The following is a 27,941-nucleotide window of genomic DNA, read 5'->3' as shown; positions in this document are numbered from 1 at the left end:
CATATAAGTGTTGCACACTTAGTTCAACACATTTTAAATTTTATTGATACAAAATTCTCGCTTGCGTAGCTATTATTTTGAAGGCATAAACCGGAAGTGGGTTGTTTCTCTACATTATAGTAGAATTTAACTTGACACTCGAGCTGTTGTCTAACAACAATGCGAAGGGGGAGTAGAGATTTAAAACGTGTTAACATATTTTACTAAGATTCTTCAAGGTACAGTAGCTAAATATGCAAAGATATATTTTCAACATGTTCACTTGTATTTGATAGTTGCTGTGAAATCGTTTAGCTGGCTAGGCTAGCCGTTTGTATGTGTAACAGAAGGAGTATGGCTAAAGCTAATCAACTAGTTAGCTTAACAATTTGCCTTCGTGTCATCAAACTTACACGTATCTTGTGCACCTAACGTTAACGTTTAAAATGATATAACCAGACCTTTATAACTGTAAACACATAGGCATTCTTCAAACATTCAGTCAAGGTAAACGATGAAGTTAAATTTGTTGTTAAAATGTTGAAGAGACACATGAGCACTTTGTGTGTTTAGCCCCACCACCTTTTGATAACAAATTAGTGATGTAAAACATGGTGGTGGTGCATGTAATCCAGTGGTAATTAACATAGTTATACACCAGCACTGTCAAATGGCATTCTTGAGAATGTGAATGCAACTTATTCTTATCAAAATGTTTGATTAAACACATAGATAAATGAAGAAATTTCCCCAACTGAGGGTCAAGATGATCTGGACCCTTTGTGAATCAAGAAATAAATTTAGGTTCAGTTGCTGGGGCATACTTTGGTCCTTTAATATGTATTGGGAAGCTTCTGCTTAACTGGAGCTGTATAAAACTTTGCACTGAAATGAATGTTTAAATGTGGCACACACTTAATCATCATGATGATAACAATAAGGGAAATACACTAAGCTGAGTCAGTGAAGGTAGTTTTAGTTATCGTTGATATGTTAAGGCAACGTTTATACAGAACAAAAATGAATTAACTCTTTAACCCTTATGTCTCTTTGCTTTTTTTAAGGTTGTATGTACCCGCCATCACAACTGGATGCAGAGATCTCTTATTTTTTTAGCTCCCAGGATTGTCTGCGCAGGACTACAAACTCCTAGAACACTTGTCGGGTGTCAGCAACTCTTCAAAGTGTGTAGATCCTCTCCTGTCTCTTCATGTTTTGAACATCAACCTTCACCCATTTATGTGTTTAATTTTCCCAGGGAAATCTGTAATTTTTCCTCAGTATCCCATAAACACAGCTTCCTCCAAAAGTGTTCTCCCTGGCTTTCCCTGCATCAGTATTTCTCCAACGAGCCAGATATGGCAGAACAGAGGTTCATTGTGGAATACGCCAAACGTGGTACTGCAGGTTGTAAGAAATGCAAGGACAAAATCCAGAAGGGCATAGTGCGTATAGGGAAGATTGTGCCAAACCCTTTCAGTGAGTCTGCAGGAGAGATGAAAGAGTGGTATCACATGAAGTGTATTTTTGAGAAGCTGGAAAGGGCGAGAGCCACCACGAAGAAGATTGAGGACATCACAGACCTGGAGGGCTGGGAGGAGCTGCAGGATGAAGACAAGGACCTCATTAATAAACACGTTTCAGGTACAACAGACACACACCCAAAATTACTTTTTTTTATAATATTCAAAAGCCTTATCTCTTCATAATGTTCAGTACTTAACATCTGATAAAATTGTTGTTGATTTTTTTTTTCTTTTGTATGTGCATAATCTATTATTGTGTATTCTAGGCAGTGCTAACACTTACTGGGAACTCACGTGTAGCACATAAAAAGGAAGGTTTTACATGTTAATATCACCAATACATTATTACACATTAAGAAAGACAGTGACTATTACACTTTTGGAAAGACAGTAATCAGTGAAACTGGCCAGAGGCTGCAATACAGTGTAGAAACTAACTTTTCTGTCTACTGAACTTTACCTTTCAGTATTGCACAGTTCGACCGCACAGGCTGATTAATGCAAATGTGAATCTAAGTGTTATGTATATCTAGGCATAGATGTATGTGACATTCAGAAACTCAAAACATTCATCTTTGTTCTTGTTAAAACCATGTGTATTGAAAATGGGTAAGATATGGTGTCTCAAGTCATTGGTCTCGTCTTGTAGACCTGATGGCCAAGGTCAATGCAAGTCCGAAGAAGAAGGTGCAGGCCAAGATGAACACCACTGGCCAGCTGATGGCTCCTCCCGCTGACCCGTCCGTCAACGCTCCACGCAAGTTTTCAGGCTTCACTGGTAAGATAAGACATCCAAGGCCAAGTAGTTTATTTGTACTGTAAAAAGAAGACACGATACAAAAAGCTGCTCACTGTTACAACTAAAGTAATGGATCCAAAGAACATGATATAAAAGTGAATGATTATTCAATTCTGAGAAAACCAACATCTTGAACACCAAGGGTCAGAAACATGTGTGCCACTTCTCTCTGTTTATTCTGTCATGGGGGACTGGGCCCTGAATACACCACACCACAGAACCATATGAAATTGCCTTAATGAACCAACTTTTTAATGCTGAGAAACAGACAGAAAGACCAAAAATGTGAAGCCAAACGTGTAGATGCAGGTCAGTTCAGTTCAGATCTTTTATTATGCCACAAGAGGACATTCATAGCAATAAAATAAAAGCAATAAACTTTATATTTTCATAGCAAGATAGCATAAAAACATCAGTCACAGTAAGTTCATGTGATTAATGTATATGATGGATTGAAATTAAGGGCATTTATTGCACATGGGATAAATAAAAACTTGAACCGGTTGCAACTAATTTCTGGAAGCTTGTATCTCTGACCAGAGGGGAAGATGTTGGATTTCTCAAAGACAGAATGGTCTTCATTTGCTATGATAGATTGAACTCTGAGTGATTTTATCTGTTAAATTCTTTGACCGTGAAGGCTGCTGCTCACCAACGGATTTACTCACACTTGATAATGTTGCCCAATTGGTCCAAATTAAACCAAATTATTGTATTATACCCTTAAAAGTGATCAGTGAAGACGACTGAAACGTACTAATGATCATTAAGCTGTCTTTCCTCCACTGTGTATCCAACTGAAGGACTCGCTTTGCCAAATTTGTTCTCTTCACTTGTACTCTTCCTCTACACTGTCCTGTCCAGCTGCGAAGGCCGGCACCTCCAGCAGCTCAGGACCATCAACCCCTTCCCCTGCCAAAGCCAGCCAAGGCAGCCCCCTGTCCACCCAGCTCTGTGACCCCCAGCACAAGGACTGCCTCTTCAGAGAGTTTCGCAAGCTTTGTGCCATGGTGGCAGAAAACAACAGCTACAATGTCAAGACACAAATTATTGAGAAGTATCTCAAGAAAGGCTCAGGTGGAGGTTGGTGTTATTTTGTTAGTTTTTAAAAAAAATTTTTTATACATATTCTTTATTTAGCACGACAACATCTGACAAAATCGAAGGTCAGGATTTCTATGACATAATGTTGTTCTTAAATGTTCTTTGTTGCTATCCTAGATAAGTTCCATGGAGATCTTTACCTGACAGTGAAACTGCTGTTGCCGGGCGTTGTAAAAAGTGTCTACAACCTCAATGACAAGCAGATCGTAAAACTCTTCAGTCGCATATTCAGATGCGACCAGGATGACATGGTGCGCGATCTGGAGCAGGTCTGTGATCACACACGAACTCTTGTGCTTTGTGAATATTCAAAAGTATAGCACATAGCTTGAATATTAGATAATTCAAATACCTTTGGACTAATAAAAACAATCCCAGTGGATTTCTTTCTGGGCTAATTATAGTCCCCGACATTGTGCAGTAAAAATAATGGGAAAATAATCAAAAATGACACTTGAAAAATACAGTTGGTCTCTTTGTTTTTAAGGGTGATGTATCTGAGACAGTGAGGATGTTCTTCGATGAGAGCAAAGCATTTCCTCCAGCTGCCAAGAGCCTGCTGACCATCCAGGAAGTGGACGCATCCCTGACCCGCCTCGCCCAGCTGACCAAGGAGGATGAACAGCAGACCGAGCTGGAGGATATTGCCAAAAAGTAATACAGTATATCATCATTTCCAAATTAATTAGGCTGGATAGTAAAGTAACACAGATACTTTCATTCATAAAAATAATAAACCCTGAAGACCTGCTCTATTAAAACAGTTTAAGACTCTTTAAAGTGGCAACCTCAAAGATTTCAGTCCTAGTTGCTGTGACGACACCTGTAGTTACTGGTGGTATCAGCAAATGCAGTTTAATACTACAGGGCAGAGAATTCTTGGGGCAACAAAAGAAACTATTGTCATTTTAATAAAGAAGTCAGGAAATAATTGGCCTTTTTTCCATCACTCTGTGGGGCAACCGTGATCTGATTTTATGCTGCACACGGTTGGAGGTGTGCAACCTGTCGCCTGCAGCTCCTCATCAACTCACTGTGGCTGCCCCCTTGTTCCATTACTCCTTGCTCTATTAATATTTCAAACTGATCTGCCGTCACAAAAATCCAAAAATGACCCCTGGCTTGTTTTGTAGATGCATTTTTGATGAACCACTGCTCACTGGTTCACTGCATTTCCTGTGACTACTTCATGTCAAAGTCAACTCATGTAAAATACTTTTAATGTGAAGCTGCAGCAGCAGGAAATGATCAGTTTGCATTAGCAGCAACTTAATACATCATTTCTTCCTGGAAATTCCTAGTTTGTTGTACTGCTAATATATAAATATCGCAATACTTTCTTCAGTTGGCCGCAGGCTCCATCACTGTTGTCACCATTGTGTTTTTCAGCGATTACATAGTGACTTAACAGACATTTATTTAAATGAAAATCTTCGAGATCGCCACTTTAATGCATCTAACAGCAACACAATCATTCATGTGGCTGAAATTAGAAATAACTTTAACTGTTGACACATAAAACAATCGTTCACTACAGAGACTTAAAGGTGATTTTACACTAATGAAAACATGATTATGAATATTATATTCCATTTCTGGCAATAGATTCCCCTGAATTCCACACATTGATCCTGTAAGTGACCTGTGTTATACAGAGATGTGTGTCTGTTATTTAGCCTACCCTCATTGATCGAGTGGACAAACTAAGAGAAGCACATCTGTGTAATGCAATACAGTTCAACAGCACCACAAACTACGCACTCCAAAATTATCATAAAGTTGAACAAACACCTCAATGTTAATAAAATCTGAACATTATGACCTTCATGAAGAAGGGTTTATTGCAGTACTATTGCAGTAAACAGTAAACGGTTCACTCCACCACTGTGTAAAAGCCAGAGAGACAGATTTGGTGTTTTCATTTCACAGTATTTGTAAATGATGCAATTATTTGTTTCCACATGTTTAGCTTGTCCTAGATTTTTATTGTTAGCATTTGTTGGTTTTGCAGTGTTCTTGTCTTTTAAGATTGTTTGCCTCAGGCATGTGTAACACACACACACACACACACACACACACACACACACACACACACACGCACACACACACGCACACACACACGTCTCTATTTGACATTCTACCCTCCACAGCTCAGACACCACAGCAGGACTGTGTTTATTTGTCCGAAATTGCATGTTGCTTGTAAATAGACAGAAACATTATTTTGTGCTGTACTGAATTAAATGTCTTAAACAATAGTCTTCATGGCTGAAATGAAGCAGGTTCTTTCTGAATTATTTACAGTTGATGTAATGTAATCTAACTATTGTATATTTAAACCCTTTCTGGTCGTAAATGTTTACATTTATGCTTCATAAAACGCTGAAATACTCCAGCACTTCACAATTTTTACCCCAGTGATAATCTGCATTCTCTGCTCATCACAGATGCACCAGTAATGACCTGAAATGCATCATTCGACTTATTAAGCATGACTTGAAGATGAACTCCGGAGCAAAACACGTGTAAGTGTCTTTGTCTTGTGCACGAAAGTTAATAAACACCGTGTTCTTTCAGGCCTTGTGAGTAAATTTTTTTTTATTGCCCTTTCATGCAGCTTGGATGCTGTGGATCCAAACGCTTATGATGCCTTCAAAGCCTCGCGTAATCTGGGTGATGTGATTGAGCGAGTGTTGAGGAATCAGCAGGAGGCGTCCAATGGTTCAGGGCCCAGGAAGCTCCTCACTGTGGAGGCCTCTCTCATGACCCCCGTTCAGCCCATGTTGGTGAGTATCAACACTGAAATGCGAAAAACGTCCTTGCACTCCTGTTCTCAACAGTTCACTGTCTTATCTTCATCTTTCATCTTTTACATTTCTTGTTTTGACAACTACTGTTTAACGACATATCTGAGATGTATGTTAAATGAATCAAATGAACACGATGGGACCTCCGAGCAATGACCTAATTTAATTGCTAAATCGTTATATATCATGTTTCCAGCTGTGGACCCATACTGATTACAATACTGTAATCATCCAGTTTTGCTTTAGGGCAAGGTATGTGGGCTATCAGGGAAATGAATAAGGAAATTAGGAATAGATTTCAAATAAAAGACAATAATTGTTGAATCTGTCTTAACATCATTGGCACTGTTAGAGTTCTCGCTCAAAGGCTTCAAGTAGGATTTTATACTTTGTGCTTTCTATCAGTTCAGAAGGTCAACTGTTCCTTTTTCAGTAATTCTACTTTTGTTCAGTTAAGGTTAGGATGACCATACATTTGGTCCAAACAAAGCAAACATACATTCAGCACTAGAGGAGGGGCTGAAAGTCTATCTAACCATCAACCTGAGTCTCTGCCTGTGATTGGCTTGTCAAAGGATTGAATGAGTTTCCTCTACATTAGGTGAAAACTCCACGTGCTACAGAGCATACGATGTTCAAAGTCCTTTCCAGCTGATGGCTCCAACCAAACAAACAGGCAGCAGCTGGACCTTATAGATAACTCTGCACTGTAAACACATGGTTATACTGACTCCCCTTCTGCAAATGCAAATATTAATTCAACATGATTTAAAAGGTTTTCCAAAAAACCTACAGACCATTAAATTTCACATTACACAGCAGACTTTTAATTACACAGTATGAAAGTAAATTGAAACTCACTGCGGCTCCGTCACATTTTAGTTTACAAATGAATAACACGGTCCAGCTCCTAGCTTCCCACGGGCTCAGAACTTTAGCGTTTTCACTCCTTACTTCATTCTCCCCTTCACATCGGTTCGCAGAAGATAAAATGCTGCATCACTTTCTGTTACATCCAGTCGACACATTAGCAAGAGAGAGAGAGAGAGAGACACACAAAATTAAGTATGATTTATTTTGATGGTGTGCTCTGAAATGCAATTAGTGCACATAGAGCAGCAGGTGAACATGCAGTCACATTGCCAGCAGAGTCACAGTCAATTAGTGTAATAGTGCAATATTACCTGACTGCATACTGGTATCACACTGAAGGGGATAAATGATGTTTTTGTGAATGACACAAACACATGGTACCACACAATGGTAAAGTGGGAAAGAGTAAAGCACGGCTTGCTGGCTTTCACTCTCATCACTGCTCTTTCCTGCATGTAAAACCAACGCCTAGATGCAGCAAGTGGGCTGTATTTTTGTGGTTTTGACCATCATTTCTATCAGTTATAAAAACACTGTTCTAATTAGTCATTTCTTAGACGTGGGAAGATGATAACGCCTCTACAGCGATGTCAGACGGGTTAAAACACAGGAAGTCTCATGATCAGACAGGTTGTAAACAAACAAACAGCTCAGCCAGTTGAGATATGAATAAAAAGTGCATGTGAGCACAGCAGAAATGTCATTAATAATCCTTTACTGCGCAGGAAAACTGTGGTGAGTGCATTGATATTAGCTGTAGGAATGATAGCCGAAAGCATTACAACACATTTCAGAATGAATCTATCAGGATTATCCTTTACCTGCACCTGAAAGATGAGCACATTTCTGCCACTGGACCAACCAGAGCAAACTTTTAATGAAGAAGTAGCCATAAGAAATTGCTTACCTGCTGAGAGCTTTGTGACTGATTGTTTTTTTGTGTGATTTCAGGCAGAAGCGTGTAAATCCATAGAGTACGCCATGAAGAAATGTCCCAACGGGATGTACTCTGAGATCAAGTACGATGGAGAACGAGTGCAGGTCCATAAGAACGGAGACAACTTCAGCTACTTCAGCCGCAGCCTCAAGCCGGTGTTACCGCACAAAGTTAGTCTTATCACACACTCGCAGACACGCGCATACCGCACGAATGTAAACACACAGCTGCACGGTCAATGTATGAACAGTCAGAATAAAATGACATCAGGTTTGCCCCTGCAGGATTAGCAGCTTAAAGGTATTATCCTAGTGTGAAATTCAGACATTTCCCACAGCGTTGCTTTTCCAGTGTTTGCTTTCTCTCTATGAGGCCTTAAACATGCAGGAATAAATAGCTCGACATCATGTTCATTAGCCCTTTTAAACCACTAGAGGTTGCTGCTGTGCACACAATACATCACCCACAGCCACTATGAACTTCAGTAAACTTCAGTACAGAACACAGCACCAGGAAAAAAGCAGGAGAGCTTTTATACATGTGGATGTGAACAAGTCACGTGCCTCAACTCACTGAATGCTTATGTAGGCTTCTCTGCTTATTTTTTTTGCTCTCTATTTGCACAATTTTGTCAATGATAGAACTAGTCTGTTTTTCCAAGCTTTTGCTTTCCAGTTTCTGAACAGCTTTACTCTGTGGTTTCTGTTAAAGTATGGCCCAGGTGTCGCCCTCTAAACTATGTATGTTTTATTGTGTAAAAATTGCATGATGTAGGACAGGAAAACAGAAAACAGAGAATGAAGCCCTCTATCCTGAACGGCTATAGACATGTTTCCCTGTGTGACTGCCGTGCCCGCGCTCCCATAGGCCAACTGACAGATTATGCAGCCTCAGCCCCTGTAATTAGGCAATTGTGTGTGTGAATGTTAGTATATTAGAAATTACATACATACTGTATATATATATATATATATATAAATAAATGATAACACCAGAAAACTGTTTAGATCATCCACCACAAAGTATAATGAAGGTGGATAGAGAAGACGAGCCCAAATGAGGAAGACCAAGTGCGTGTGTGTGTGTGATGCCTATTAAAATCTTTTGTTGGTGCCGATCTCTTAAGTCATGCTGTAATAGATGTTTCAAGCGCTTCCTCTTTTTACTCAGTGCCTAAGCCCAGTGTGTGTCCATGTTGATGTTTCAGGTGGCCCATTTCAAAGACTACATCCCTCAGGCTTTTCCCGGCGGCCACAGTATGATATTGGATGCTGAAGTCCTCCTAATTGACACAAAGACCAGTAAACCCCTGCCTTTTGGGACCCTGGGTGTACACAAGGTGGGAACACCAAAGCCAATTTGTACTTTTGTTTTTTGTTTTTTTTGTTTTCCCAGACAGCATGAATTTTGTCACGCAGCTTGTTTTTTTTGATCAGTCACTCTTGTCACATGTCACACTTTCCTCTCCTCTCCCTTCAGAAAGCAGCGTTTCAAGATGCCAAAGTGTGCCTTTTTGTTTTCGACTGTATCTACTTCAATGGCGTGAGTCTCATGGAGAGGTAATGTGTTTTCACTCCAGCTATTGAAAATAAAAGCATCTTTGAATTCCAGTGTACAAAGAATAACCCCTGATGGGAATGACGCAGGCATGCACTTTTCAACGTCATTGGTAAGATGCTTGTCCAAACATACACAAACACTTTGCTCTGTCCTTGTGCTTTACCGTTCGTGTGTGTGTTTAACGCTCTGTGTTATTTATATAGTGTTTTGATATTGGTTTTACGTCGAGATCTCATTTTTATTTTAGCCTCTGTTTATTTAAAGGGAATTTTCCTTGTGGGTTTGGTAGTTCTACTTGTGATTTATATAGTTTCAGTGTTTGTTTAGGTAGGACTAAGATTAGATTAATGGAAAAAACTGAGAACAAGTCTCTCTGGTATATTTGTGTAAATATATCTCTCTCTAACTTAATCTAAGAAGAAGCAGCTATCTTACCCAAACTTGAATGTTTTATTAGTTTGTATATAAGGACAAAATTTAAAGCCCTTTAACATTAAATTTAGTATTTTTTCAGTCTTGTTTTTATTTTTAGAGAGACATTTCCCAGCGTCTTGTATTTAGATATAACATATAACAAGCTGTCTTACATTTATTCACTGGCATCATATTCTCCAGGCCGCTGCGTGAACGCAGGAAGTTCCTACATGACAACATGGTGGAAGTTACCAACAGGATCCTGTTCTCAGAGATGAAGCATGTCACTGTAAGTACAACTCTTTCTGCTGTATGCACACGTCTGCAATAGCTCAGTGCCGCAAGGATAGCAGCTCATGCTATGTTCTGTTGTGTGCGTGTCAGAGGGCGGGAGACCTGGCTGATATGATAACTCGTGTCATCAGAGAGGGACTTGAAGGCCTGGTGCTAAAAGACATAAAGGTGAGTTGCTTTTGTGATGATAATATGGGTCTAATGTAAGATTATCTGTCCTCGCAGTGGATCTCTTACTAACTTTTTGTACTGAAAATAACCAGAAAATTGTCAATCATGAATAATATTTATTTAACATATTCATCAGTTTGTTTTTTTTTGTTTTTTTCCAACTAAAACATGTTATACTTCACATCTGTTGCAGTGCTAAAACACGATTTATACTGATGATTGAGGTTTATATCTGTGTCTCAGGGCACCTATGAACCAGGAAAGCGCCACTGGCTGAAGGTGAAGAAGGACTATTTGAACGAAGGCGCGATGGCAGACACGGCTGATCTGGTGGTGCTGGGGGCCTTCTATGGAAAAGGCTCAAACGGTCTGTAAAGCCCTAACCATCTACTACAGTGTATTAATTTCTTTATGCGGGGGACTTGTAGCCTTGACGCTTTATCTTACTTGTTCTGACAGTTTTAGTGTCCCTTTTTTTTTTCTCCTATGTTCAGCCAAAGGTGAGGGGCGTGACTCTGGGTACTCCCAAATTAGCTAACCAAGACAGTTTTACCATTACTATTAATTTTTAATGATATGAAAATTCTTTTAATGATCAGAGGGACCGTTTTGCGAACAGTGTTCAAGTTTCAGCAAAATTGATATTTAATGTGTTTTGTTAATTATATGAACAGGCTTTTTATTAAACAATACATTAGGATTTGGTATGAGAGGATTTACCGTGGGTTTAAATAGTCTGTATGACCCTAAGTCAGATCTTCAACATAAAAACGAAAATGTGTGTGTACTGATCAGCCACAACATTAACCCCAGTTAGTTTGGTTTATGTATGTACACAGAAATATGTAATTTGCCCAGGGCTTCCCAGACTTTTGCATACAACTGTACTTAGACAGGAAATTAACAACAACACATCTCTATTAACTCTATTCCATTGTGAGCTCAAATAGACACAACATGCACAAGGATAAGCTGTCATTAGGTAAAGCAAACAGACAGACAAGATATGGAAGCCTTTGAGGAGGCTGGGTAATGAGCATGTAACACAATGGAGGCATAACAAATGCAAAAACAAAAAGGTACACATCTCCAAAACAGGGCTAATAAAGACAGCTCATGCAGTGTGAAGACAATCTAATGGAGCAGAGACGATAAATCAGATGAAAACACTTGTCATAACACACTGTAGGACGGAAGTGGGAAGTAGCAAGCAGCAAGCAGCAGCTGGAAAAATAGACCTCCATAAGTGAGTCTGAATAGGCCAGTTTTGGAAAGTCAAGTGAAATTATACACTGTAGGCGTGTGTATTCAACGCCCGTGGAGGGGACTGTTAAGTGGGTCGGAAGTCTCAGAGGCAGCACTTTTCTAAATTCCCTTCCTAATATAAAGGTGTGTTCTTCTACCCACCAGGGGGCATCATGTCCAGTTTCCTAATGGGCTGTTACGACCCGGACTCAAAGAAATGGTGCACAGTCACCAAGTGCTCTGGAGGCTACGATGACGCCACCCTGGCCAGGCTCCAGAAGGAGCTGGATGTGATCAAAATCAGCAAGGTCAGAGAAGATCCACTTAGAGGCCTGCCTGGAATATGGAGCTGATGTAATAAAACTGAAAATGAATCTTTCGTGTGTTTGTGTGTAGGAACCAAGCAAAATCCCAGGCTGGTTGAAAATCATCAAGAACTATTATCCAGATTTCATTATCCGTGATCCTGAGGTGAGATTTCATTATTCAGCGCGTTTGTATTTCCCAGTGGACCTGTTCACGCTCAGCCCAGCTGTATATCTGGCTACTGTAGACCTTTAAATGAACCGATCAGTTAAAAGCATCTCTTGCATGTGTCTTCAGCAGGAACGTATACAAATAAATTACTCCGACATATCGAGATAATGACCGCCCACGCTGTAGAGCTGGGAAGTCTTTCCAACCTGCTTATTTAATGAAAATACTTGAAACTTCAGAGACTTAAAACGTTTGATTGAAATGACCTTTCCTGGCTTGAGGTTTGAAAATACATTGAGAACCAGTAATGAATTCCACAAATTTCTTTCCATAAATAGTAATTATCAAGGCTTTTTTTTTTTTTTGGTCTTTTTGTTCCATCTAAAAAGGTAAAAGCAGTCATATATTTACCTTGTCATTTATTTCTCACCTGCTGCAGCAAGCACCTGTCTGGGAGATCACAGGCGCCGAGTTCTCCAAATCAGAAATGCACACAGCCGATGGCATCTCTATCCGCTTTCCCCGCATGACACGCATCCGTGATGACAAGGACTGGAAGAGTGCCACCAACTTGCACCAGCTTAAAGTAGGATATCTCCTGCTTTGATTCAAGTGTACATGCCATAGTCTGATTGTGCAGTGGTGTTAATAATGTATAGCTCTCCCTTAGTGCTTAAAGAAAGAGTGGAGTGTGTTGATAGTTGAGTTGGGTTGAAAATCTAACTTTTTGCATCCTTTTTTTCCCCCCATTTAATACCAATTCAAGGACAACGATGTGACAATGAATGATTGTAAAAGCAGCTAATTTATGGCACTATAGGAAATAATTAAGCATTGTCACATAATGATTAGATTTTTAATGAGATCCCAGTCACAAATAATGCTGTAGGAATCAGTTGCTCATTTGATACTGAATGCCTGAAGTGCATGCCCTGGGGTTGTTGCTAATTACTTTCCATCTCTATTGTAATATATGATGGAATATGGGCGAGGAAGGGGAGGCCAAGTGATATAGGAGATGGGAGTAGTAAATAGTAATAAATAAGGCCACTGTTGAACAAAGCCCCCATGGGACTACCTGAGTTAAGTATGATTTAAATGCAGAGGAGGACGAGGCCCAAATTTGCAGTCAGAGTCATCCACCAAACACTGACAAATGAGCTGAAATATTGGCTGCGGCAGTAAAACATGTCTGCGCTAAATTATTTGAGTCCAACACAGGCCTTCAATCTCTGGTGACACGAAATATTACATCTCTTGGCTGAAGTCCATGTTGTCATTTCATCAATCTGCTCAGGAGCTGTATCGCATATCAAAGGAGAACTGTGACTTTAAAGTGACAGCTGGACCGTCTACATCCAACGATGACAAGGGCTCATCAGGAGGGGACAGCGGAGGAAACTCGCCATCGCCCTCGTCCCAGCGAGGCGCCCCTCCCAAGAAAGCCAGTAAGTACAATAGCAACGTAAGTGACAACTTAGTGACACCATAGTTTTACTGCTTTCGTGCTATTTTCATAGTATAAAATGATGCTTATGCAATGGTTTGATGCTACAGCCCATGTTTATAATAAGGCAGGATCCTTACTGTTGAAGGGTGTTCAGGCACTGCAACTGACAATTATTCTCAGTATCATTTAAACTGCTGAATATTTTCTTCATTAGGCTTTTTACCGGTGCAGTGTCAGTGAAGTGAGAGTCTGAGATGACATTTTGAAATTGCTTCAATTGTTTAAAACCGTATGAAGGTTTGAACAAAGAAAAGCAGCAAATCTTTACATTTGATAAGCTGGAAGAAACAAAAGTTTTTACTCGAACATTTTCTCAAAACAATCAATCAAACAAAACCATTGCAAATTTTCACCTCATTATTTGCTGAAATTTGGCCTCTGGAGTGTTTCTGCAGTCCATGTTTATTCGCCCCGTTACAGCCCAGATGTTAGCTGATGGTACATAATGTAACACTGGATACTCCTATTCTGTTATTTTCCTTCAAAGCACTTTTTTTCCCCTGTCACTTTATATTCATGAAGTGGAGTCAAAGCCTTGGGACAAGCACCAATTTTGTTGCTCAAGTTGAAACATTTTCAACTCATGCGGACACATCTTCGCCTTCACCCACAGCAATGTCAATGTCATCATCATTTACACGCCTTTTAAAAGACAGCTTCAGAAATGGAATGCATGGTGTTTATTGTACAGCGGAATGGGGTTCATTTGGAAACTTAAATTTGACCTGTAACACAGACAGAGATGTGTTGGTCGACTCAGCATTCAGAGCCCGGTGTCGTGTAATGCTGCAATGCCACCTTATACGAGATACCATCAGTAACATACACTCAATTTACAGGCAACAGCACGCCGCCCAAACCAAAGGCGGTGAAATCCCAGCCTCGCACTCCAGCCTCAGAAGCACCCGCTCCCAAGAAGGTACTGACAGCATGTTCACACGACAGATGCACACTTTCAATTTTACATTCAATTCTGTGAGACAGTGGGGAAACAGTGGACTTGAGCTGCATGGGCTAAAATCCATGCAACAATAGCTGAAGTGACCGTTGTCCGTTTACCACCAGGTGAAGAAGAGCGAAAGTGTTCACAGCAACGGACAACAAAACAAAACGAAGGCAACTTCTCAACTGCTGCAGCCAAGGAATGACGAGGTTGGTCAACAGCAGGTCTCACTTCATTTATACTGAAACTGTCACGGTGCTTTATAAAAACACTACAGAGGAAAAAGCTAAAGAATTTGATGTAAAAAATTTTCTGCTGTTTGTGGGGTATAATGTTTTTTATCTTAATGGCTTTTTTTAAATACATACACCACAGTGTTGACAGTCAGTGGACTCTGTAGTTTAGCTGATTAGTTCATAAATTTCATAATTAAATAATTGACTTAAAGCCCCAAATATTCTGGCAGCTGCATCTTCATTCATGTGAAGAATGGGTTCCACTGTCTTACAATTCCACATCATTATAATTTGAATACTTAATGTTTCTGATAGTTGGTATTTTCAAACACTTGAGTGAGTAGTTTTAAATGTAAACATTTATAGACCAAAAATATTCAGTTAATCTACTTAGCTGCAGCTAGGCTTGTGCCGATTGGCGACCAGATTGTCTATGGACAACAAGAGACACAAACACCAGTTGTTTTGTAACAAGACTCTGCTTCTTCATTCAAACCAACCTCTTCATGCTCCCTTTTCCATTCAAGTGTGTTGTGCAAACTGACAAAACCCAGAATCTCTGTTGTCCACATGCAGCTGCTGCTGCTCAGTTCTAGACTGCATGTGTGTTTGTGTGTCCATCTGGTCTGTGAGCCACGCAGCTCTTTTCACCTTTTCACTATCTGTAAGTGCCAAGCCTGTTGCAGCCATGGCGGCTCGCATCGCTAGCTGAAGCCTGAAATTCACTCGTGAATGTATATACAGTAAACGCCTGTAATTACTTACAGATGACTTCATTATTTTTCAGTTATGCACTGCAGAACTAGTTTTCGTGTGTATATCATATTTTTATGGTCACTACATCGTCTGATAAATTGAACCGAAATACAGGGTAATGGCAGCAGCTGTGCATTTAAAAAGAGTTACCCCACCCCTTTCAGTCACCGGAGGCGACCATATCATCTATCAGCAATCGCTGGTAATGACAAAATAACAGTAGGAATAAAAAACTGTATTCATTTGTAATCATTTCTGGTCATGCTGCAGTAATTGCAGAATTAAATCAAATAATAAAAACACAAGTGTCATTTTGTAATTTTACTCCTGCTGACCAGTTGTGTTGTTCCCTGCAGACTCTGATGGACATCTTCAGCGGGGTGAAGCTCTTCATGCCCATCTCAGTGCAGGACTTTGACAAGCTGAGGCGGTACTTTGTGGCGTATGACGGAGACCTCGTCCTGGACTACGACACCGCCTCAGCCACACACACTCTGGCTGAACCTGGAGAAGACAGCCAGGCCCAGAGAGTCACACCCAGCTGGATCTGGGAATGTATCCGCAAGAGGCGCGTCGTACCTCCCTGTTAATTTAAAACAAACAAAAAAAAAAACAACAGTGTTTACCTCTACTACACATCAGTGTGACTTAACTTTATGCATGTCAAACCGTATGAACAGGGCTAATCTTTATGGGTTAGATTACTTTGACACTAGACACTGTGTCCATGGGTTCATTTACACACTGCTCTCACTTTTATTTTTTCCCTTTGTGTTTTGTACACTTGCAAACCAGCAGGGGCCACATTCAGTACACATTCACTTTTGGAGTTTCAATTTTTTTTCTTTCTTTTTGCCAATTTCAGGTAATGGAAAAATAGTGAATCCTGGTGATAGATTTAGTTTTTTGTAAGAATGACATGAAAGAATGAAATGCATTTTACATAAAAATCATGTAACATAAATTACAATACAGACAGTTGAACTAAAGGACTGGTGTGTAGGATTTAGGGGGATCTATTGACAGAAATAGAATAATATTCATAATTACATTGTCATTAGTGTACAATCACCTGGAATTATGAATTGTCATGTTTTCGTTAGCTTAGAATGAGCCCGTTATAGCTACACAGGGCGGGCCCTCTTACGCAGAGCCCTCCATGTTTCTACAGAACGGACAAAACAAACACTGGCTCTAGAGAGAGGACATTTTGTGTTTTTATGTTACATGAAGGCCACTGTAGATTTTCTTGTATGATTGGAAAGGGAGGGAGGGATGACGGGACGGGTATGCAGCTGGTTGTGACCTGCATGCAACTAAATCCTACACACTGGTCCTTTTAAAATAATGTTTTTTTTTTTTGTGTTTTATTTTTACTGCCAGAGTTAAACATTTCTTGGGGTATTAAACCCCAGCTCATGAAGTGAAAACACCCAAATGTGTCTGCCATCAGGAATAAACAAAATGTTGAAGATAATAAACATGTCAGAAGCACCATTCTAATGCTATTTATATCCTCCAATTTACTCTGTAGCCACTTACAGTAAAAGCAGCGGTGTTACAAATATGACTTAAATGGATTTCGGTTGCCTGCCCAAACTACGGACTTCCTGTGTGAGATACAGGAAAAATACATTTATCCTGTCTGAAAACAGAGCTATTTCTTTGGAGAGTGCTGTTCACCTTCCCAAATTCACCAAGATCATATGAGAGGAATTACTTGTTTTAAAAGGCTTCTCTCCTCCTAAACCAAATACATTTCACTCTGATTCTAAATCATGAGACTCTTTGTACAATACGATGAGATGCTGAAAGGTTTTTTACTGCAGCCTCCTGCATCTAATGGCTTTTCAAGGATAATTCAGATTTGCCTTTTTATCCCCGGGATACTTTAGGCTATGAGGTGGCTTAATTAAATGTTTGAATGTATTAAAGCTCTGAAGAAGCAAAATCCACTTGAACCTGCTCTGCCTCCTCTGAAAGGCCTGAACTATAAAGAGGAGTAAGGACTTGGCTCTTTATTCCTCCCTCCTCTCTCAACAGGTAAAAAGAAAATCTAGGGGCCAAAATATTAATACTGCAGCAGATGACTGACAGAGCATCTCAAAGGGATATGCTGCCAATTTTGCAGCAACAATCATTTTGATCTGAATAACTGCTAAACTTAATTCCAGTTATCAAATATTTGCATAGCGCTTCAAAGACAAATTTTCTTGCAAATTTGGTCAAGAAACACTCATTTACCTTTGGTCAGAGGATTATAGTCGGCTCTCATCAGGAATCAGTCTCATCCAATTTTCGCTTTCCTGAGGGTTCTACTTGCGAGCGACTCCACCACTGCAAGTCGAACTCTTCTTTGATGTGACAAGGCTAAGAAGTAGAACAGACGACAGGGTTGATTTAGACCTAGTTTAAAAAAACAAAACAAAACAAAAAAAAAAACAAAACAACTCGGCTGCAATATAAAACATTCATTTTGGCGATGTTCACTCTTTGTTTGTTTCATCTGATGGACGACTTTTATGATTGCAAAAACAGAAAATGTATAATAAATGCATTTGTGGACAGTTATTTATGCAAGGAGGAAAAAGTACAACAGTTTTCAACAATAACAACAATTTCCTCCTGGTATTAATATTAGTCCATTCATGTATTTGCTACGCTGTAGTCAGAAGGCTGTTCTGCTGCCTCAGTTATTTTTGCCCGCTCGGTGCAGCCGTAAGTGTAACTGATAAACTACAACAAAACCCTTGAATCACAAAAGCTACATGATAATGGTGTAGAGCTGAAACCTGCAACATACCTTACACAGTGTATTATTACTTTAGTCAAAGAAAAAAGTATTTTGGGAAGTTTTAGCTCCTATTTGCTGATGATTCTTTTTTTTATTTTTTTTTTATTGTATTAGTTTTCATATCTCCATGCAGCCATTGATTCGTGCGGAACTGAAATCAGTTTGAAGACTTTTTCAGATCTGTATTACACCACAGTGAATACTACTAATGTTTCAAGAGTCAAATACTGTATTTTTCTACTGTTTGAAAATAAATTGGACACCAATAAATGCATGGAATACATGCTTAAAACACACAGCTGTGATGTAAGTATATGTGGTTTGTAGTAACACTGTTTTATAGCAAACCGACAGGTATGTTAAAAGGTCCCATATTATATTTCCATGTCTTTTTTGATTATAGATCAGCTCTAGGTTCTTTATTAATACTGTGAAAATATTGAAGTGCTCAGTCCACAGAGAAATGCACATAGCCTGTATCCACTAACTGAGCCTTAAAACGAGCCGTCAGGACTTCTGTAACTCTGTGATGTCACAACAAAGCAGTCACTGCTCTCAGCCACACCCTAAGCCCCGCCCACCTGGAGCCACCATCCAACCTTGCAGGATTTGCTTTCTCTGAGTGTTTACCTGAATATTTTTATTTGATCACTCCAAAAACAGTTGGCCAATCAGGCTCAGAGCCTCCTCTCTTCTGATTGGCTCACTGACCTGTTGTTACTAGAGCTACAGAGAGAAGCCTGAGAGAGGAGATGTAAAACTACATTGAGATGGTTTTTGGTTCTTAAAACCACAAATATATCTTCAACACATCAAATAAAAAAAATGTAAAAGTGTAACATATGGGACCTTTAGGACAGAGTGTGTTTACACCTTTCTCCAATACAAAGAATGCACAAATAATTGGTTTATAGAAACATTTTTTGGTTATGTGTAGTAAAGCACTGAAGAAAAGACTTTTAATGAGCAATAATTGCACAGTAAGTCTGCACTAGGCTCCAAACTGCAGCCAGAGGCGACTGTTTGAAAATATAAACTTCGCTAACAAGAAATCTTAACAAAGTATCTACAGTTTTATAGAGACCAAACTTCACTTGAGTGCTCGCTCAGGGTTTAATATTTTGTCACATCTTGTAGATGGATGACTGTGTACATGGCAGTAGAATTGTTTTTGGGTGAACAGCTGGGTGTCCTGCATCTTGTTTGTTGCTTTGTCTTTGTTAATTAGAGTGATGAGATATTTTTCTTGCGAGAAGCTGCTGTTAAAATGAAATAAAGAGCTTCTTTATCAAACCAGACCTGTTTTCAAAAGAGCAAACACGACTTCAAAGGCTCCATTATAACAAGACGTTTTGACGTTTGCCTCTCAATGAAACCCCCTTTAACAGAATCAATACTGTGTTGCTGCAGCAGATGATGCGCCAGTCAATGCTGCTCGTCGTACCTGTCTAGAAGACTTGATCAGTGTTGCAGAACACAAACTGGAGCGACTGACAGCCGTGGCCTTCTCTGCTCGCTCCAGCAGGACTCTGGTTCTGGGGATGTGACTCCATGATACACCGAGGCCTGGCTGCACCTCCCCGCTGCCGCTTCTCGTTACATGGTTTGTAACCTGCAGGCCCAGACACCTTCATGTTAAGTTTTTAGTTGTTGTTGTTTTGTTTTTTTTCTCTCTTGGGATTATCACACCATTTCTACAAACTGTTTTCTGATGCAGTGTAGCTTTCCAGAGATAATGAAAGCTTTAGAAGACGGGGAAAAAATAAGTAGGACAAGCATATCGTCCCACTTTTAATCAAATGGGACATCAAACAGCCCGTCAAATTATCTTTATCTCACTTCAAATAACTTGATGATCTGAGGTGAAGGCAGATTTTCTTTGGTGCATGCCTTTTAATGCGATTAGTTCTTTTCTTCTTTTTACATAATTATAACCTGCAGTCATACACCTGAACTAACAAAGGTGTTTTTGTTTTACACCTTCAATTGTCAGAATTGTTTTTATCTTGATTCTGTTTTCTTACCCAAAACAAAAGGTGGAAAAAAATTGCTTAGTTTTCATTTCAGGTCTTACAGCAGTAACAAGAGAAAGGGTGAAAAGGTTTGTGAGGAGTTTAGATTGACACTGGAAATGCATCTTGCATCCAGAGCAGCACACGTCAAAGGGCTGTGTCGTCCTTACTAAAACAGCAGCATTGAAGTCCTTCGCCAGCGTCTTCAGAATTCCTGCCACTTGTATCATCAAGGACATCCCTGGAGGCACAGGAAGTTGTGGCGAGGTTAGTCTGTGTGCAGAATACTTTTAAGTCTTATGGTTGACTCACTTCGTTTTAAGCCACACTTGGTGTGGGCTCTAGTGATGGCAATGTCAGCCGACTATTTGGCAAAGATTAGCATGTTAACACGCAAAACTAAGATGATAAACATGGCAAATACTACCTGGCTGTTGAGCTACATACAAATCGTACACACTGTATACTAATCTTCACAGCATACAGTTCTTTGCAGTTAATTAATAAAAAAAGAAACAACTCCTCAAACTCAAACATACTCAAAACCTGCTTTGAATCAGTATTAGCATATAATAGCTAACCCCATTCGTGATCTCAGCAGTACGAGCATTACTTAGGACCATCTGTGATTCAGTTACGTAACATTCCCAACTTAAAACTCAAATATCAAAATGCTAATTTTTGCCTATCGTTCAGCAGCAAGTGTCATCTTCAGGTTATTTTAGTTATCTCAGATGTCCACTGTCTGCACAGAATGATAACATGTTTGCCCAGGGTGACTGTGCCAGTCACTGCCTCGGCCTGCCACAACCAGCTCAGTCTGTGGACACATGAGATCACAGAATTATCTCTGAAGATGTAACCTGCGGGTTGAGGACAGCAGTCTTGACTTCTGTCCTAAGGTCCACATGGAAAACTTTCTGTGACTGTATCAAAGATCAAAATGTGGTCATGGTCAAAAATGGGCCGATTTAGTAGCCAAATACACTGAAGGATATATTTTTTTTATATAAATATAAAATTTTGGGACATTAATAATTACTCTATGATACAACTACCTCATCTCAACATTATCTGAGCTGAAGTGAGCTCCTTCTGTTGTCACATGACTTCCAGTTTAAAGACATAGTCTGTGTTATTATAATTTATATTCATATAACAAAAGTGTTTTGTTATATAAATTATTTTGTTTTGATTTTCTGCTCATTTGTGGAGAAAAAGAAACTGATTCCAGAGAAATTATATTTTTATGAAAACAACCTTTGATTACTATACATAGATACATAGACTTATTTTAAATTGTCTAAAGCCTTTAACTAAATGCTTCATTAATTACTTCTTATGACTGGAACTCACTTAAATGTTTGGGAACCCCTTTCTTATTTTTATTTTTTTTCTTATAGATTCTTGACAGGCGTTGGCAGTTTACAGGCTCAGGTGTAAACACAGCCTCAGGAATGATGGACTGTGATGGACTAACAGAAAGAGATATCACCTTCATTTTGTTTGCTTCCCAGTAGAGGAGAGATAACAGCCGACACCGAGTCCACAATCACTGCCTTGGCAGAGCCACCGCCAACAGATGCCTAATACAAAATATGACAAATTTAGATTGCTGAAAATTTGATCTGTCTTTCTCAAAAGGATCCCTAGGTACAGAGGGATTGTTGGTGTATTTTAAGCAAAAGGAAAAAAAAAAACAATCACTGGAAACGAACCTGCTGAAGCCCACCACTGCAAAGACTGTACAGACAGTCGAGTAAGGAGAAGATGTCAAACAAACGAAAGATGTGGATCCTCTGAAGAGCTTCCATCTGTAACGTGATAGTGTCTTATTCCACATTATTTTATATTCCACATTATGTGATATTTCTTTAAAGCACAATTCCTGTCAACACACCTGCTCTTCTGTGTTACTTGTTTCAGTCTGTAGCATTTGAAGCAAGCGCCTGGCAGTCAGCCCTCCTGTCGTATCAATATATATCACACTCTGCTTCAGTTGGTATGAAATGTGCACCGCGACACCAAAACACACCTAGAAGACATGACAAGCATGCAGGGAATAGTTAAAGACAGCAGGGATAATTGGACATGTTGGTTAACTTCATGGATAACCACAATTAAGTATAACTTCAGTATTATTTCAGCCAGAGTTCATTTTCTTATTCTACAGGAGAAGGGGGAATTCTAAAAAGAGGGAATTTATGAGACTGAAATTATCAGTGACGGAGAGGGGAGGTAGGAAATGTTCACCTGAGATTTGCCACTTCCTGGGCCTCCTGACAGCTCTGTTATCTCTCCAGTATACAACCCCGAATCCAGCAGTTTATCTAAGCTGCAAGAAACAAGGTACAATTCATTACTCACCGCTGCCATCCCATGTAATAAAATATTAAGTCCAAGTGCATCTGTAGAACCAACAAAAACTGCAGTTGGCTAAACATAATAAACACACAGCTTGCATTAGGTACCAGACTATTATTAAAATGTTTCGCCAATTCTTAATTTCAGTTGCTATTTCATTGCTTCTTATCAAGGCTCAGCCACTGGCTGCGGCTTTCAAATTAAACCTTTCAAAAATAGTTGGCTTTTCATGTTTGTGTGTGTGTGTGTGTGAAAGACAGTCAGCATTAGGGATTTCCGTGGTTTCTCCCACACTGAAATATCTCAACAACAAATACCTGCTCTGATTTTTTTTTTCTCTCACTCAGATATTCATGATCCCCAGAGGATAAATCCTACTGACCTCTCCTCTTCTCAAACCAGCAGCTCAAACTTTTCACTTATCCATAGAAATATTACAACTACTGGATAGACTGGCAAGAAATGAGTGGTTCCAAGAAGATGAACCAAATGACCTTGGTGATCAAGAAGTGGCTCAACCTTTAGCGGGGTGGTCGGCAGTAGATCATATGGGTTGATCTGCAGTATTGGCTTATCGAGCTTGTAAGTTCTGCCAGTGCAGCTGAACAAGTGAACAAGGTGTTCAGGCTGATGGTTCATTGATGTTTCATACATTGGGAAGTGTTTGAAAACTCAGCAAAAAGCCTGAACTGTAAGTGGTCGCACAACTGTTCTCACGGTCAAGAATGCACTTTTGGCACGCCGATATAAACCTTCTGTGTACGTCCTGTTTAAACACAGCTCTATTCAATTAACTCCCATTTCACCATCCATTTTTTATGACTTTGTCTATCTCTTCCAGCATTCATTCCAGCTGAGGCCAGTTACAAGAAACCCTTGTACCAGGTGAAAGCAGATGCAATAGCCTCGAATTCCTTGCAAGAACAGGCCGAGATGGATATTTTATCCATCTTTATTGACAGGAATATATTGAGAGGAGAAGGGCCTGTACTTAAGATTCATAACCTTGTCAGTCTTGTTATTGGTTCTTTGTTGCTGCACAGGTAAATCTTCCATGAGCACTGTATTTCTATTTTGATACTTGAAGCTCTAGATAAATGAGTTCTATTTGTGCGCTCGTATTTCGATCATCATCAACAAAGTGTGTGTTGTCCTGATGCTTCAACCGTCTGATCTTTCAGTATTGGAAAGTGGTGATTACCTACCATTCACGCCGGTGATCTGCGCAATTTGTGGAAATCGCAGCGTCTTTGCCTGCATGTGTGATGACGGATGTGACAGCCTTACAGTTAAATCTATACAGCCAAGGTCCTTCAGCTTGAAGGTTAAGCATCACTGGAAGTCTGTGGTTGGTTGATAGTCGTTCTCATCACCCACAGCGTGATTGTGAAGAGGAGAATTGGCGGGGAGGGACATACTTGCATTATTGCAGCCATCTCTGACAATGGTGCAGAGAGGGTTGCGCTGTTGATGAAAACATCAGGTTGCTCTCTTGTAAGACGTTATTGTGAAGGCTCAGAACGATGAAAGAGTTTGCCCTTGAAAAGCCGCAGAGCCAGAATCTCCCATTGGCTGCACTCATCGGAGAGATCAAAATACTGTGCAGTCCTTGAACCTAAAGGTCTTCATCATAGTGTATGATTGGTCTGAAGCAGTGGGAAAGGCTAAAATTGTGTTGTTGAATCTGGTTTTCTTTACAGAGAAAGAGCACAAGACAATTTTAAATTCCGGTGTACAGATATTTACTTGACTTCAGCACCAGGATAATAATTTAAGGTGGACACATCATGCACATTTCCAGGTCTATGTTTTATTCTGGGCGCTACTGGCATAGCTTTGCATAATTTATAGATTAAAAAAAAAATCTATATGTATTTTATACTGGCCCTTCATGCAGCCACTAAGTTCAGCCTCTGTCTGGAAAAGTCAGCTTTAGCCTCTGTCTCTTTGAGCCCCCTCACATGAGCCCTCGAGCTGCCCCTTGACTTCTGCTGGCTCAGGAGACTACGAAAACAGACAGTGGTCAGATTCACTTATTCTTCTCATTCTTTACTCAAAACGTCAACTTCACAAATACATCCGCGCAAGTTCGAGCCCAAAGCCGATCCAAAATATACACATAAGTGGACGGCGCTAACGACACACTGAACTACCTTAGCAACAAAGGCTACAGAACTGAGAGGGATGCGTTTGCGGGAACGCACACACGATCTGTCGTTCACCAAATCGCGGAACTTCGCCCTTGTATAAACAGACATCTGAGATCATAACAGGTTATAGGACAAGAACAATACAAAAGGGCAGGACAAGTCCCCTTTAAAGAGATGGTGGGAGTCATAAGCATCTTACTTAAGGGGGCTGGAATACTTGTATCGGTTGCAGCTTCAAGTGGCTGTGGGCTAATGAGAGTCACTAACACTGAGCTTCAAAGCTGAATCCCTCATGAGAAGACTATGACAGAAGAGGTTTGAAGTGACTGTCTTGATTTGAGGCTGAATCTTATCTCTTAATCACAACCAAAACGTCTTTATAGTATCCTACACATGCCATTATAATATCATTGGGACATTACGCTATCAAGTGTTGACAAAAAATGAAAAAAGGAAAAAAAAAGAAATGCTACATGACACATAAGCTGATGAAAGCTGTAAACTATTATCAGCCCTCATCATTCATCCTGTTTGTATGAAAAATCACCATGGCAGCCATGTAAGTCTGTTTCTGTTTGTCTTGGTACATATTGTTAGATCTTCTGAGTGGCTACAATAAAAGCCATTTATCATTCATGATCAATTATTATGCTACTTTTGTGTTTTGCCACTTAAGTTGTGATGGAGCTGTTTGCAGTGTAAGTTGCATGTCTGTGTTTTGAGTGTTTTTCTTGCTACCAAAACACAAAGACATAGAGACTTCTTGAAATTTCAAGAGGCAGCTACTATTGTGGGCATAATAATGAGAATACAGTTTAGGCAGAGAGCTCACGTATTTCTGACAGTCCAGGAAAGATTTCCTACTCATGCCAAGAGTAAGGCTTCAAAAACACATTTGGTTATTTCATTATGTTATAGCAGAAAGGTTTTCTTTGAGCTTTTTTGATTACTTTTTGACATTTCTATTAGCTGGATGAAATGAAACCAAAAAAGTATTATGTCCATTAAGTTCTTTTCATCATCCTCTGAGCTGAAAAGACTCACATTCAGTGTGCGTATATATTAAACACCTAGAAGAAGAAAGGGAGTGTTAAAAAGTGTGTACAGCCTTCAGGGCTTCAGGGCTCTTGGTAGGAAAAGTCAACAGTTAACTGTCTTCAGTGAGTATGATGAAGAAAATGTAAATACTAAAATATTTGCATTATTTCATTCAGGCTGAATTCTTTTCTCAAACAGAAGAAAAGAAGAAAAAGAAACATCAGTTATCTGCTATTATAATGAATAATGTTTTCTGTAAGCAGCTCAAGATCTTCTCTTCCTCTTCTGTCTATGCAGGCGACCTGCCAAGAAAACTAGTTCCACACTCAGCATCAGTCAGTGAGGAGAACAGGAAGTATCCTATTGACTATCAACTGATTAAAGTCTCTAAAAGCATGTACTCTACAAAATACTTGCTGCCAGTTTAACAGGCACAACCAGCTGAAACTAATCCAGTCCAATACAACAGCCCTGCAATAAATCCCACCAGCATGAAGGTTGTAATTTTCAGATTTGTTGAAACTGCTTTAGAGATATATATACCTCTCAGTTTAACTTCAACAGCATCACAAGTCTGCCTCTATAACCTGAATCAACACCTCTCACAAACTGTTTCAACTGAGCCTTTATACAGGTAGGATTTACTGCTGGGTTGTTTTATTTGGGGAGCTGTACCTAATAAACTGGCGACTAAATACATGTTTCATCGCAGCGTCTCTGCAGAAACCACACAGCGTGTACCGACTGGACAGCAGAGACCATCACTCATCACTTCACTTTTTCACCAGCAGAGCGCAACCAAGACACACACAAATCGCATCGGCTTCACTCACATGGTTGATTCAGTTTCATATCACTAATCCAAAGCACTAACTAATTCATGAAAACCACTTAAAAAGAGCCATGAAGAGAGAGAGGAAAAAAAACACCTGTGGTCATTAATTATGCTGAAACAGTGAGTTTAGCTGCAGAAAAAGTACCATCCTATAAATTATGCCAGGAGGGCCCATTTCACAGATTTGTCCAGAGCGGTCTGTGTCCTGGCTCAAGAATATCTCCCTCCTAAAAGTGAAATATTTATCTGCCACGCTTTGTGCTGTGGCTGTAAACAGCTGACTCAATCTTGTGATGCCGGTACATTTACCTTTCATGGGATGCAGTGTCTCAGTTTGGCAGGTTAACTGTAAAGTCCTGCTGCACTGTAACACAACACCGTGCTGGTATCAGTGGGATTTTTTTTTTTTTTTGGTTTCTTTCAAGTCATTAAATTTTGATTTTCTGATGTACCGCGAAAATGCTTTAAAAGGACACGGCAATGGTGTTTGTTTTTTTAGTGGGAAGTAGTCAAACTGGAGGCCAAGTAAATGCAGCTGATATATCAGAAGCCACTTTAGGCTGCGTTCATGAGCCAAATGGAACAACGAGCAAAAGGAGTGAGCTTTAGCTGCTAAAATGTTTCCTCGGAGCATGAACGTAGCACACAGGCCATTTTCTAAAACGCTCTATTGCTCTGCTGTATTTTTAACTACAGCAGCCGTACTCCAGGCGCATGTTCTACCGGCGCAGTTCGATGCAAATTCGATTCTAACAACACTGAAAAAGATTTTAGTTTGATAAAAATGGATCGATGCCGAGGATTCCGGTTACAAACATCTTTGGTAATGTACGATACTATTGATTTCACGTTATCCTGCGATCATGCAAAGTCTGTACTGGTTTGCAACGCTGAAGACTGACACTTGCAAACATAAAAAAAAACTATCTCCTCCTCCATTAAAATGCTCTTTTAACACAAATTAACTTGGACTAGTATTTAAAAGTTCTTCTTCGACCATCATGTCTTTCGATTTAAAAAATATATATACAACCACTGCCAATAAAACAAATCAGACACTTTACTCTGAAATGATGTTAGGAGGCACTGATGAAGAGGCCCCTATATGCTCCAGCAA

At 39.7% G+C, this 27,941-nt stretch overlaps 2 protein-coding genes across 3 annotated transcripts in view; one reads left to right on the top strand and one right to left on the bottom strand.

The window, feature by feature from the left end:
* Nucleotides 1-935: 935 nt before the first annotated feature.
* rad51d (RAD51 paralog D) overlaps nucleotides 936-27,941 on the bottom strand; it is a 34,233-nt gene continuing 7,227 nt past the window's right edge. Inside the window, exons 4-12 of one of the 2 annotated variants that reach the window (XR_015436132.1) lie at nucleotides 22,691-22,772; nucleotides 22,338-22,472; nucleotides 22,156-22,251; nucleotides 21,933-22,023; nucleotides 20,608-20,678; nucleotides 19,870-20,037; nucleotides 17,876-18,001; nucleotides 15,967-16,214; nucleotides 936-2,321 (exon numbers count right to left, since the gene is read on the bottom strand). Coding sequence is in view for 1 of the 2 variants with exons in the window: in XM_023430892.2 (XP_023286660.1) it covers nucleotides 17,906-18,001; nucleotides 19,870-20,037; nucleotides 20,608-20,678; nucleotides 21,933-22,023; nucleotides 22,156-22,251; nucleotides 22,338-22,472; nucleotides 22,691-22,772 (739 nt within the window). In the remaining variant the exon portion in view is untranslated. Of the gene's footprint in view, nucleotides 2,322-14,361; nucleotides 16,215-17,875; nucleotides 18,002-19,869; nucleotides 20,038-20,607; nucleotides 20,679-21,932; nucleotides 22,024-22,155; nucleotides 22,252-22,337; nucleotides 22,473-22,690; nucleotides 22,773-27,941 lie in introns of those variants that run through there. The other variant, XM_023430892.2, reaches the window with a different exon arrangement.
* lig3 (ligase III, DNA, ATP-dependent) lies at nucleotides 1,071-18,721 on the top strand. The gene is made up of 20 exons (XM_023430891.2): nucleotides 1,071-1,623; nucleotides 2,155-2,283; nucleotides 3,169-3,387; nucleotides 3,526-3,677; nucleotides 3,896-4,062; nucleotides 5,856-5,933; nucleotides 6,026-6,194; nucleotides 8,040-8,195; nucleotides 9,233-9,364; nucleotides 9,505-9,584; nucleotides 10,201-10,288; nucleotides 10,384-10,461; nucleotides 10,708-10,831; nucleotides 11,875-12,017; nucleotides 12,106-12,180; nucleotides 12,626-12,772; nucleotides 13,484-13,634; nucleotides 14,536-14,615; nucleotides 14,762-14,848; nucleotides 15,988-18,721. Exons 1-20 carry the CDS (start codon nucleotides 1,071-1,073, stop codon nucleotides 16,219-16,221), a joined length of 3,042 nt encoding a protein of 1,013 aa, XP_023286659.1. The 3' UTR covers nucleotides 16,222-18,721.

The sequence above is a fragment of the Seriola lalandi genome, unplaced genomic scaffold, assembly GCF_002814215.2.
Source record: "Seriola lalandi dorsalis isolate HSWRI2012SDOR001 ecotype SW California unplaced genomic scaffold, Sedor1 jcf7180002054914, whole genome shotgun sequence".
NCBI classification, from domain to species: Eukaryota; Metazoa; Chordata; class Actinopteri; order Carangiformes; family Carangidae; genus Seriola; species Seriola lalandi.
The sequence above is the reverse complement of the archived record's forward strand: the minus strand, read 5'-3'. Positions and strand labels throughout refer to the sequence as shown.